The sequence below is a fragment of the Aquarana catesbeiana genome, linkage group LG07, assembly GCF_042186555.1.
Source record: "Aquarana catesbeiana isolate 2022-GZ linkage group LG07, ASM4218655v1, whole genome shotgun sequence".
NCBI lineage: Eukaryota > Metazoa > Chordata > Amphibia > Anura > Ranidae > Aquarana > Aquarana catesbeiana.
The window spans coordinates 16,345,421-16,358,635 of NC_133330.1; the positions used below are offsets into that span (position 1 = coordinate 16,345,421).

The 13,215-nt window shown below is 48.6% G+C and overlaps 1 protein-coding gene across 1 annotated transcript in view; it reads left to right on the plus strand.

Moving 5' to 3' along the window:
• Positions 1–13,215, plus strand: part of LOC141102839 (uncharacterized) — a 58,168-nt gene that overhangs the window by 1,472 nt on the left and 43,481 nt on the right. Inside the window, 2 exon segments of the mRNA XM_073591868.1 lie at positions 3,814–6,229; positions 7,904–7,993. Of these exon segments, the coding sequence (XP_073447969.1) occupies positions 3,814–6,229; positions 7,904–7,993 (2,506 nt within the window).

Genomic DNA, 13,215 nt, shown 5'->3' on the forward strand with positions numbered 1-13,215 from the left:
AAAGGTTTAGTGTGGTTAAATTGTCCTCATTTACACACCATGGTCTATTCCTTTAATTTAAGGCTCCGTTCACACTAACGCGTTTTTTGATGCATTTTGCAGAAATGCATGGGAATTTTTTTAAAATGGGTTCCTATGGAACGCGTTCACATCAATGCATTTTTGTATCTCTGCGTTTTTGGAAAGGGTCAGGGACTTTTTTTCATGCAAAATGCAGCGTTTTGCATGTAATAGAATTCAATGGACCAGCATCAAAAACGCAAGTACGGCGTTTTTACGGCTTTTTTTTTTTTTTTTTTTTTTTTTAGACTGTATACAGTCTAAAAAAAAACTGTAAAAAAAAATAAATAAGCGGTGCTCAAACGCGACAAGCATGCTCAAAAGTAACATGCATAGATGTGAATCAAGCCTAAAGGACAGGACAAATCGTTACAGTGTTTATACTTAAGTTCCCATGCTAAAGAGCGTTGTGATTCTTGGCAGACTGCCCGTTTTTTTGTTTGTTTTTTTTTTTTCGTTTCTTTTGTCGGCTTCAGCAGAGCAGAGAGAATTCTCTGCATAGAAAGAATCGGGAAATATTTCAAGGGGGAAAAAAAATCCTGATAACGACTCTTAAAGCGGAGTTCCACCCAAAAGTGGAACTTCCGCGCTCATCTGATTCCCCCCTCTCCGGTGCCACGATCGGCACCTTTCAGGGGGGAGGGGGGAGCAGATACCTGTCTAATACAGGTATTTGCACCCACTTCCCGGAATAGACTCCCGCGGGTGTCACGCCCCTTCCCGCACCCCCCCCCCCCCCTCCCGCTGTCTCCTGGGAAACACACGTCCCAGGAGATAGCGGGGACCACTTAGGACGCGCAGCGCGACTCGCGCGTGCGCAAACGGGAACCGGGAAGTGAAGCTGCAACTCTTCACTTCTTGATTCCCTCACAGAGAATGCTGTCGGCAGCAGCCGAGACCTGAGCAATTGGCTTCGGCTGCCGACATCGCTGGACTCCAGCACAGGTAAGTGTCCATTTATTAAATGTCAGCAGCTGCAGTATTTGTAGCTGCTGGCTTTTAATCATTTTTTTTTTTTTAGGTGGACCTCCTCTTTAACAATTAATCGTGCAGCTCTAGTAGGAAGTAACATTTGTAGTTCCGACATGTAGTCGAAGTGACAAGACAGCTGTCAAAACACTTCCGTGGACCCCCCACGAAAAATGTGCCCCCCCGCCGTGGTTGTAGGCTGTGCTGTCCCACCTGTGGGCCCGGAACCCCTCCCCATAGTGAGTGTCACCAGGTAGAGAGCCATGAGACCAGTGAATGTCTGTTCACTCCTCTTCCCTGGCTAGTAAGAACCTGGAATAGATGTGTATTGAGTCCCTTCCGGGTTCCGCTGTCACATTTCCCAGCCGCTGTGGCTAGTGAAGAAGCTAAACTGTACTCCTATTAGCTTCAGGGGAGGGCAGGTGAGAATTCAGGGGCCTAATTCTCCTGTAGGTGGCGATATAAGCCAGTTGTCTTTAGAATCCTCCTTACCCTGTTTCCCTTAAAGCGGGGTTCCACCCAAAAGGGCGGCACGGTGGTGTAGTGGGTAGCGCTCTCGCCTAGCAGTAAAAAGGGTCGCTGCATGTTCTCCCTGTGCCTGCGTTGGTTTCCTCCGGGTGCTCCCATTTCCTCTCACACTCCAAAGACATGCTGGTAGGTTAGTTGGCTTCTGTCTAAATTGGCCCTAGTATGTGAATGTGAGTTAGGGACCTTAGATTGTAAGCTCCTTGAGGGTAGGGACCGATGTGAAGCGCTATATAAATACCTTAAAATAATAATCTGATTCCCCTTCCCCTCCCCGGTGCCACATTTGGCTCCTTTCAGGGTGGGGAGCGGGTACCTGTCTTTTACAGGTACCCTGTCCCCACTTCTGGGAGACCGGGCAGCGGGAAAGTATGTCAGCAGCTCGGCCTCCCTCCCCTTCTGCCAGGCCAGTGAGAGAGAGAGAGCTTCGCGCATGCGCCGTAGGGACCCGGCCGTGAAGCCGAAAAGGCTAAACTGCCGGGTTCCCTTACCAGCAATGGCAGCACCTGACCAGCCGATGGAAACATCGGCTGCGGTGCCGGCATCGCTGGACTCCAGAACAGTTAAGTGTCCTAATCTTAATCTTTTTTTAATTTTTAAAGAGGCGGGCAAAACTCCTCTTCAACCTCTTCCCACTCACAATATAGACAAAAAAAGGGCTACAGCATGGCTGTCCAGTTCTGGGAGGGTGTCACGTGACGTCCTTCCAGAAAGGGACGCACTCTGTGACTGCTGTGTCCTTTGGAGACAGCTGATCGCGGTAAAGGCCCAATCACAGCAGCCCTTTACCATGTGGTCAGCTGCGTCCAATCACAGCTGGTCACATGTAAACAGACTTGCTGGTTATCTGCCGTCCTTTCCGCACACTCTTTGTGTGTGAGGAAAGGAGAGCCAATAACCGGCAAGACTGAGCATTAGCGCCAAAGTGCTGCTCGTTTTAGCGACTCTAGTGTCACTAGAGGGGTGCTTTTAACCCCCCCCGCTAGCGGTCGAGGAAGGGGTTAAAAGCACCCGCATTGCAGCGCTCCGGAAGTGCTTTTCAGGCGCTTTGGAAGCGCTGCCCATTCATTTCAATGCAACAGTAATAAGGAGAGCCGGCAAAACTGTAATCCTTGAAGTGTAGTTTATTGGTACATCAGAGTGACAATAAAACAATTAATCTGACGCGTTTCGGCAATAGCTACGACTAAGGCTATTGCCGAAACGCGTCAGCTTTATTGTTTTATTGTCACTCTGATGCACCAATAAACAACACTTCAGGGATTACAGTTTTGCTGGCTCTCCTTATTACTGTTGCATTGGAGTGTGTTGGGACACATCGAGCCTCGGCACCTGTGAATGGACCTGATGTATGGATTGGGTTGTCCCTGCAGAGAGCGCTGTTACCTTTCTTCTTTTCCATTCATTTCAATAGGCAGGGCATTTAGGGAGCACTGTATACAGCACTCTCGAACGGCCCCAAAGATGCTGCTTGCAGAACTTTTTCTAAAGTCCTGCAAGCGCACCGCTCCCAGTGTGAAAGCACTCGGGCTTTCACATTCGGGCAGCATGGAAGGCAGTTTTCAGGCGCTATTTCTAGCGCTAAAACGCCTGAAAACTGCCTCAGTGTGAAAGGAGCCTGACACTTTTGACACCTTTTTTTTTTGGGGGGGAACCAGTGACACTAATGCAGTGATCAGTGCAAAAAATATGCACTGTCACCGTACTAATGAGACTGTCTGGGAAGGGGTTAAACATCAGGGGCGATCAAAGGTTTAAATGTGTTCCTAGCCAGTGTTTGTGTGCTGCTTTTACTAGGGGAAGGAATGGATCATAGTCCCTGCTTTGCAGGAACACAGGAGCCATGCCTTCGCTCCTGTCAGAACGGTAATCTGCCTTGTTTATCTGCCGCTGTTCTCCCTCAGTACCAAAGAATAAGCAGGTGCTGGCGGACATCGAGTCCGCGGTACCCGCCGATCAGCTCCCGTTATTTATAATCACAGCGGCACGTCCCTTATTCGGAATATACTACGTACATGATCCGGTGCAGCAGTGCCACTTTGCTGCCATATATGTAAGTTATACGTCGGCAAGTGGTTACAAAAAATCTCTTACAGAATAAACTTTATTTTTCGATTCTAATGCAGAGCGTTTACTGTCCAGCAGGCAGAGCTGTATGCATCTGTTTGTTTTTTTGGGGGGGGGGGGTTAAGTCCTGCTTTCAGCCTCTGTTTGTTATGGAGTCCATAGTAAACCCTTTTTGGTTTCTTTCTCTTCTAGGGGTCGTGCAGGAGAGTCTTACCCTCCAAGGTGGCCGCATGGTCTTGATCCAAGAATGAGGGGACGTAGTCCTTTACCGTTTCGGGGTGGAGCTGTACCTCCTGGTCCTCCTTACACCAGCCAAGGAGGAGTTCCTTTCAGCTATAGAGATGCAGGGATGGACCAAGAAGGAGCTTGGGAAGAGAGCAGACCGGCACCAAAGGAGCCGATGAACATCCCGAGAAGAGGGGCACAGCCAGCGAATTTTAGAGACGTGGCGGATATGCATTATTCGGAGCAGGGTCTAGCCCCTGATATGGACTATAGAGAAAGGGAAGTTCTAGAGCAGAGAAAGTGGAAGACCCCAGATGTGGACTATAGAGCTGAGGAAGGGCAGAGCATCGGCTACAGGGTGAGGCTTTCACCGCCCGACTATAGGGATCGGGAGGCCTCGGAATACAGAAGAAAGCTGATTGCAGAAAAGGATCTCCAAGAGAGAGAGACGTTAGAGCTGGAGCACCTACAGAGATTAGCAACCGCGCTCGATTATAGGCAGAGGCACGCTGCAGAAATGGAGTACAAGTTACGACTGGACGCCATACTGGAACGTAGAGAAAGGGAAGAAGAAATGCTGCTGAGAGAGAGAGACTACACCGAGCGCCTACTGAGGGAGAGGGAGGTTCTGGAACGGATGCGAGATAGGGATGCCGTGGCCATGGTCCTCAGAGATAGGGAGGCTAAGAGCTTGGCCCTTAGAGACCTGGAGGCTGCCGCGCTGCCTTTCCGGGAGAGGGAAATTTTGGATTACTCAGAGAGGGGGCTACCTGCACGGGTTAGAGAGTCTACAGACCTTGATTTACGGGTCAAAGAAGCTGACAAGGATTTCTTGGGAAGAGTGGGAGATTTGGAGTATCAGGAGAGCCTGCCTAGGAAGTACTCAGAAAGTGGAACCTTGTCCTATCAGGAGAGCCTGTCCAGACAATACTCAGAAAGTGGAACCACGTCCATCCCATATAGGCAGCAAAAGAAGACCGATCTGGAGTACATGGAGGTAGAACATCAAGAGAAAGACTCTTTAAATGCCGGGACTGTGAAAGGTACTGCAGGATTTACCTCGGTGAATAAGAAGTCTGCAGAAATGCCTTACAGACCAGGCAAGGCAGCTCATGTGAGCTATGAAAAGGGGGAGTCCCAGACCCAAAGGGCAGAATTCCCTAAACACACCGACAGAGACTACCGCGAGAAGGAGTGCGCAGACTCTGATTACCGTGGTAAAGAGAGTTCAGACTCTGACTATCGGAGCCGGGAAAATGCTGACGTAAACTACCGAGACCTGAAAACCACCAACGTAAACTACCAAGACACAAAGTCCGCCGACGTAAACTACCAGGACATGAAGCCCGCCGACGTAAAATACCAAGACTCTAAGACCGCTGATGTGAACTACCGAGACACAAAGACCTCTGATTCAGATTACCGGGAGAAGGAAAAAGTAGATTCAGATTACCGGGAGCGAGAGCGCACAGATACAGATTATCGGCGGAGCGCAGAGGATTATGTTAAAGAAAGCACCAAGAAAATGGAGACCGGAAGTAACTTTTTAGCATCCAATATGGAAAAGGACAACAAAGCGAAATCAACAGCCGATTATCCTTTGATTCCAAAGGAAATGGATGGGACGACAGGCCCCAAAAAAGTTGAAACCATTCCATTTTTGTCCTTCAGCGAGGAAGAGTTGTCATCGTTGGCCAACATAATTAATGAGGTTCAGTCCAAACCTCCCACGGAGGTTCAAGCACCAAGCAGTTCGAAACAGAGTTGTCCTGGGAAACTGGACACCGATTTCCGAGAAAGACCAAAGCCTGAAGATGTTAATAGCGGAGCCAAGGAACGGGCAGAGAAAGCTCCGGGATATGTGGCACACGGCACCCCAGAGGAGCTCTGTTCAGGCGATCAGGACTTGCGCAGTAAAGACAGCTTCCCTAAGGACCCTAACAAGGTGGAAGGCGATCAAGACTTGCGGACCAGTGGACCTGTTCAGAAGGATGAGGATCTCCGAGGTGGGGATACAAAGACCCCTGAGGAATTCTTTGCCCAGAATTCTCTACTTATGGACTTTCTGCGACTGGCAGCCAAAGAGCTAAGAGGGAAAACTAACGTGCCAGAAGCTAAAGTTGAGCCCACCACTCTCACCCCTGCCGTACCTGAGCCCAGTGCTGCTGCTGCCGCCAAAACCTTTCACCCAGATCTCGTCACCAGGCCTGCCAGACCATTAGGCCCAGGAAGCAGCCTGGCCCCAGGGATTGAATACCTGTGCGGAGAGGACACAGATTATAGGAACATGGACTTCAATGATGTTGACCTGAGAGTTAGCCACAGACCAGATAAACGTTTGGCAGAGAAAAGAGCTCGTGAAGACCCTCAGCCTGGGAGTAAGGTAGGTACAGATCATAAAGTTGCGTTGTATTACTGTACGGTGTATTGTTCCTCAAATCGCAGGTAGCAATTAAACTTCTTTTAAGTAGGGCTCCTCCCCTTACAGTGTCATGCCTATAATTGAGCAGGACCCTCCTCTTATTTTTTCATGCCTTTAATTGAATGGGGCTCCTCCCCTTCCTGTTTTGTGCCCTGCTAGAGGTGGGCTCCTCCCCTTCCTGTTTTGTGCCCTGCTAGAGGGCTCTTCCCTTTCCTGTTTTGTTCATGCTAGAAGAGGGCTCCTCCCCTTCCTGCTTTGTTCCTTTCTAGAGGTGGGCTCCTCCCCTTCCTGTTGTCTTTGAGAAGGGTTCCTAACCCCCTTCCCTGCCGCATCTTTATTAGGTCGGGCTCCTCTCTTCCTGTGTTGTCTTTTTAGACTAGGCTCCTCCTCTTCCTGTATATTAAAGGAGAATGATGTCACTTTCCCAACAAGCCACCATGATATGAAGATCATATTGGCTTCAGCCTGCAGGTCTCCGCCAAAAGGCAGCGCCTCCTGACGCTCACCAAATCTTAATTGTAGGGTGGAGGAAATGCATCAGCGGGCATGGACTTTTGGGGGAGACTTGCAGGCTGAAGCCGATCTGATCTTCACATCATGATGGCTGATTGGAAGAGCCGCGTCTCCTCTTTACCTCAGGGTCTCGGAAATGTAATCCTTGGCTTTCAGCGATCGTCCTCTTCCTTTTTAATACCTTTGGGTAGGGCTCGTCCTGTACCATGCCTTTTGGGTAGGGCTCCTCCTCTTTCTGGGTCATGCCTTGGGTAGGGCACCTCTCACTTCCTGGGTCATGCTTTTGGGTAGGGCGCCTCTTCCTTCCTGGGTCACGCCTTTGGGTCGGGCTCCTCCTCCTTCCTGGGTCACGCCTTTGGGTCGGGCTCCTCCTCCTTCCTGGGTCACGCCTTTGGGTCGGGCTCCTCCTCCTTCCTGGGTCACGCCTTTGGGTCGGGCTCCTCCTCCTTCCTGGGTCATGGTCCTTCCTCAGCCATGCCCCTTTTGGGTAGGGCTCCTCCTCCTTCCTTCCTCTGCCATGCCCATTTTGGGTAGGGCTCCTGCTTTTCCTGCTGACTTTTATTAAAAGGATACTTCCCTCAAAGCGGAGTTCCACCCTAAAGTGGAACTTCCGCTCATCGGATTCCTCCCCCCCTCCGGTGTCACAATTGGCACCTTTCAGGGGGGAGGGGGGTGCAGATACCTGTATAATACAGGTATCTGCACCCACTTCCGAGTATAGCTAGCCGCAGACTCCCCGCCCACCCCCGTTGTGTTGTGGGAAATACACAGTTCCCACAACACAACGGGGACCATTGAGAAAGCGCAGCGCGACTCGCGCATGCGCAGTAGGGAACCGGGCAGTGAAGCGGCAACGCTTTACTTCCTGATTCCCTCAGTGTGAATGGCGGCGGCAGCACCCGAGGGACGGCTCGGTCTCGGGTGCCGACATCGCTGGACCCCGGGACAGGTAAGTGTCCTTATTTTAAAAGTCAGCAGCTGCAGTATTTGCAGCTGCTGACATCTAAATTTTTTTTTTTTTTAGTGAAACTCCGCTTTAATTGTCAAACTGTTAATTTTAGATTTTGTGGGTAAGAATTGTTGTCTTAAATATATCTTATTCCATGATATTTTCTCCACCAGGATAAGGACTATCGCAGGACACCCATACCTGAAGGGGCGACAAAGATCATATGGCTGGAGGGTCTTCCCACTGGAGCCTCTCGGGAAGAGGTAGGTTGGGGGGAGGGACACAGGGAGACCTCAAATTAGGCTCAGCTAGGTTCAGCTCCGCATTGAAGGGAGATGGTGTTTTGTTTCTTTTGTTTAATAAAACATTTGTTTTTGAAAGTTGTCTTTTTTTTTTTTTTTTCTTTTTATTGATATCACAAATAGGCTGATGATCCTCCTTTTGTGGTAGCATAGTGCAGGTGACAGGTTCCCTTTAAGGAGACAGCAGGAGACTCTTCCACCCCCTAATATCATCTATGCACTTTGTTTTTTTAAATCTTTCCTGCTCACCTTGAACGCCTGAAGAGTGGGAAGGATTGGCACTCATGTGACCACTGTGATTGGCACTTATAGTGGGCACGTGATTGGGAGCTGGTTCCGCCGGCTACTGATTGTTAGTCTGGACCGAGGGCTGTCTTTGACAGCTCAGTTTCTGTGCTGGAGCTCGCAGTGAGCACGCGCTCAGCACGAAAACATCAGCCGCCCAGCGACATATGTGGCCATTAAAGCCTATCCTTTTGCCACCGCACATATGTGTTACAAAGGCAGCAACTGGTTGGGTTAATCCAGCACAGACTGCTCCTTCACCAGCCAGGGAGGGCAAAGATTGACAGCTCTGACTCAGAAAGTAGTCTGAGCTGAGCACTTCCTGGTTCATACTAGCCATTTGCTGATTCCCCCCCCTAGAGCGGCTGGGAGTTTGTGTACATGCTGGCATAATAGTTGTGGCAGTGAAAGTTAGGGATCGTTCACAATAGAGGTTAGGGGACGGAAAAAACCCTGTGGTTTACCGCCCCACAGCCAGTGATGGTGAACCTTGGCACCCCAGATGTTTTGGAACTACATTTCCCAAGATGCTCATACACTCTGCAGTGCAGTGGAGCATCATGGGAAATGTAGTTCCAAAACATATGGGGTGCCAAGGTTCACGCCATCTTTGCTTTAACCCCTTTAGCTGCAGAGACAAGTGAATGGGGCCCTGCACCCCAACAATACAAAGCCTCCTCACTTCCTCTCCAGTGCCCTTCGAAGAGCGATCTGAATGCAGAACAGCCTGTAACAGTCTTAAAGACTGACAGCTGCTGTGGTAGGACAATGCACTAAGTGGTAGTAACATTTGGGGGCGTTATATGCCCAGGGAGGAATGCCCAGAACATGGACTGGTTGCATACTGTCCTAAACATTAGTACCTCTCGGTGCACCGTCCAGCCACAGCAGCTGTTAACCTCTCAGACCTTTACAAGCAGCTGAACAGTGTGCCATCATCCCGCACCTAAACACCGGATTGTGCCCCGGGGCTAAGCACCCAGCGTGCATGAGGCCTTAGAAACGAATGTGGCATTATACACAGTGTGTACGACCATCTTCGTATTGTTTTCCTTGAAACAACCACACCGTCTTTTTCCAGAGCAGCCTGTATTTCTCCTGAGGTTACCCAAACAATTCTTCTGGCAGTTGTGGCTGCGATCTTTTGGTCTAGAATTTTGATTGAACAATGACTGGCACATTCAAGGCTTTGGATATCTTTTTTTTTATATCCTCTTCATAAAGTTCCATTACCTTGTTACGCAGGTCTTTTGACAGTTCTCTTTTGCATCCCGTGGCTCATTATCTAGCCTGCTCAGTACATCCACATGAGAGCCAACAAACTCATTGACTATGCACAGACACTAATTTCAATTCAAAAGCTACAGATGTGGAAAATTACACTTAAATTGCCATTGTAACCTGTGTGTGTCACCTTCTGTGTCGTCTGTACCAAAACCATACATTCCAGGGGATGGAAACTTATCATCGGGGCCATTTGGGGGGGGGATTTCTGTTATGATTTAAAAAGGTGCCAAATTACTACACTATTATCAAAAGTATTGGGACACCTGCCTTTACACACACATGAACTTTAATGACATCCCAGTCTTAGTCCGTAGGGTTCAATATTGAGTTGGCTCCGCCCTTTGCAGCTATAACAGCTTCAACTCTTCTGGGAAGGCTGTCCACAAGGTTTAGGAGTGTGTCTATGGGAATGTTTGACCATTCTTCCAGAAGCCCATTTGTGAGGTCAGGCACTGATGTTGGAAGAGAAGGCCTGGCTCGCAGTCTCCACTCGAATTCATCCCAGAGGTGTTCTATCGGGTTGAGGTCAGGACTCTGTGCAGGCCAGTCAATTTACGCCACCCCAAACTCGCTCATTCATGTCTTTATTGACCTTGCTTTGTGCACTGGTCCAAATCATTTGGTCTAGGGGGGGTTATGGTGTGGGATTGTATTCCAGGGTTGGGTTTGGCCCCTTAGTTCCAGTGAAGGGAATTTTTAAGGCGTCAGCATACCAAGACATTTTGGACAATTTCATGCTCCCAACTTTGTGGGAACAGTTTGGGGATGACCCCTTCCTGTTCCAACATGACTGCCTAGCAGTGCACAAAGCAAGGTCCATAAAGACATGGATGAGCGAGTTTGGGGTGGAGGAACTTGACTGACCTGCACAGAGTCCTGACCTCAACCCGATAGAACACCTTTGGGACAAATTAGACTGGGAGCCAGGCCTTCTCTTCCAACATCAGTGCCTGACCCCACAAATGCTCTTCTGGAAGAATGGTCAAACATTCCCATAGACACACTCCTAAACCTTGTGGACAGCCTTCCCAGAAGAGTTGAAGCTGTTATAGCTGCAAAGGGTGGGCCAACTCAATATTGAACCCTACGGACTAAGACTGAGATGCCCATAAAACGCTGGGCGCTTTTGCGGCCCAATACCTTTGACAATATAGTGTATGTGATAATAAATGGCTTCATATTATCACTATACTTGAATAAAAAATAAGACAGGGTTTTTTTTTTGGCGTGATCAGATTTTCAATATCAATGCCAAAATTTCACCATTTCTGCCGGTGGGATGCAAACTTTTGAGCACAACTGTATGTAATGTCCATAAAGATCTGTACATGGCCAGTGTAGTGTAGTATACTCCTGATACTATTAGGCAGCAGAAGCCTTAACCACTGACTGCAGATGAGATGGATCTATGGAACCATGAACATGCCAAGTACACCAAATTCTGGCTCTTCGTCTGCATAGATCAGAAGAAATGGACTTTCCTCAGACTGATGGTGTGTTTAAAGCCTCTAGCTGTCCCGTTTTGGTAAACCGGTGCCCCTTTGTTCCTTACTCATACCTGGCTAAAGAGGAGCATGGCATGGTGTAGTGTAGCCCATCTTTTGTTATGGTTCCCTATGTTGTATGTTCAAAGAAGGCCTTCCTCCTTAATGAGAGGTTTTTGCATTGGACAGGTGGACATCTACAGAAAAAGAAGGAAGAGGAAAGGCGAGGGGGGGGCCTTGTAGCAGCCTTTCTCAACCATTTTACCCCAGGGGAACCCTTAAAGTAATTTTCAGGTCTCGGGGAACCCCTGATAAAACCCATTAATTGGGGGTCAGTGGGAACAATGGCCCTTACTTTGGTGGTCAGTGAGAAGAATGCCCTTTGGTAGTAAGAATTGTCACCCTTATAGAGAGCTATAAATATCCATGGTGTCGTACCAATGGCTCCTCCAAGTGGCATTGGCTCAAAAACTATGTAGGCCCCATCAAATAGGTGGTAAATCAGCCACAGCTCAAGGAACCCCTTGCCACCTCTGGAGGAATCCTACTGTTCCACGGAACCCTGGTTGAGAATGGCTGCCTTATAGTATAGGATTGTTGCAAACAGCAAAACATTGACAGCGTTTTGTAGAAATAAAACAATGACTACATCTGATGAGGAAGTGAATAACTTAAGGCCTACGTTATATGCATCCTTAGTACAACACCTATGAGAATATACCGGTCTCCTCGCAGCAGAGGTCAAGGGCGCTCTCGAAGTCTTGGGGAGTCCACTCCTAGGTCGGACGTCAGAATGGTAGGATGGACTTCATCCCTTTTAAAGTGCAAGTTCTCCTTTACAGAAAAATCTGTAAGGTAAACTTGCACAGGACCCTCAGTTCCGCTGACCTGGAGCGCAGCGATCTCCCGCTCTGAGCCCTGCTATAACCACCTCATGGCTCCGGGGCTTAGAAATCCCCTCGGCATTCACGCGTCGTCTTTCCTGCTGAGAGGACGGGCTATGTGGGTTCTTATTGGTCGGCGCCAACCAATTAGAATGCTCCTAAACGTCCCTCCTGACGGGAGACTTTTTAGGAGATTTAACTCCAGGGATTTGTAAGCCCCGGAGCCGCGAGGAGGCTATAGCAGGGCTCAGAACAGAGATCGCCACGCTGCAGGACTGGGGGGGTGGTGAGGCGGGGATCCTGTGTAAGTTCACCTTACAGATTTTTCTGTAAAGTTGAACTTGCCCTTTTAAGGAGCTAACCCACCAGCTTCACCTCAGTATTACTACATACAGCGTCACTTCCGGTCTGCGTAATGATGTCACTAGCTCCGCCCCGACACATTTCGTCAATGTCCACATGACTTCCTCAGGGGGAAATAAATTACATTGGAAGCCGAAAGATCATTGCGATTAAAAGAAATCTGACAAATGGGAATATTCTCAATTAAACATTTATAAATGTTTTCTTCATCAAGAAAAGTAGTGAATGGAGTTTTGTGTCTGCAACAAGAAAGAAAAGTCTATTCAGGAATGCCCAATCCAGTATTCTTACCCTGCAGCTCCCGATGACAAGCGATGTCCAACACTGATGCAAAGAAGAAGAGCTCAGAGATCTCATGCATTAAAAGATGCACTAAAAACACAAGGCATCAACAAGCAGCATTAGAGCCCTATGGGGAGGGGGGGGGGGTCTGCGATCATTCGATCAATCTGCTGGCTGTAACATTGTTTAATTTTGTATAATGGTTGCTGTGCAATCTCTATGCAGAAGTTGTGGGAAATGTATATAGTTCTTTATTTTGCTACTTAATAGTGTATATGATATGAGTACACATTTTAGGTTTATTTCCCAGCGGCTATTCCAATTAATGCGACTCAAGTCACAGTGACTTTTAAACAGGTTCCTGCACTACTTTGATGCGGCTTCAGTGCGACTTGGTCCCGGAGGCTCTAATGTTGCATGATTTTATTTTTTTTTGTGGTGTTAGCGCAGCTGAAGCTGTGTATTCGTGACGAGTATCAGTACAGTTTTTTTTTTTGGGGGGGGGGGCACTATCTGGCTGTTTTTGTTGGAAGGCCCCATCTTTACAGTGAGCTCTCTGGGTATTTAGGGAGCTTAGTTCACTATCCACACAGGATAC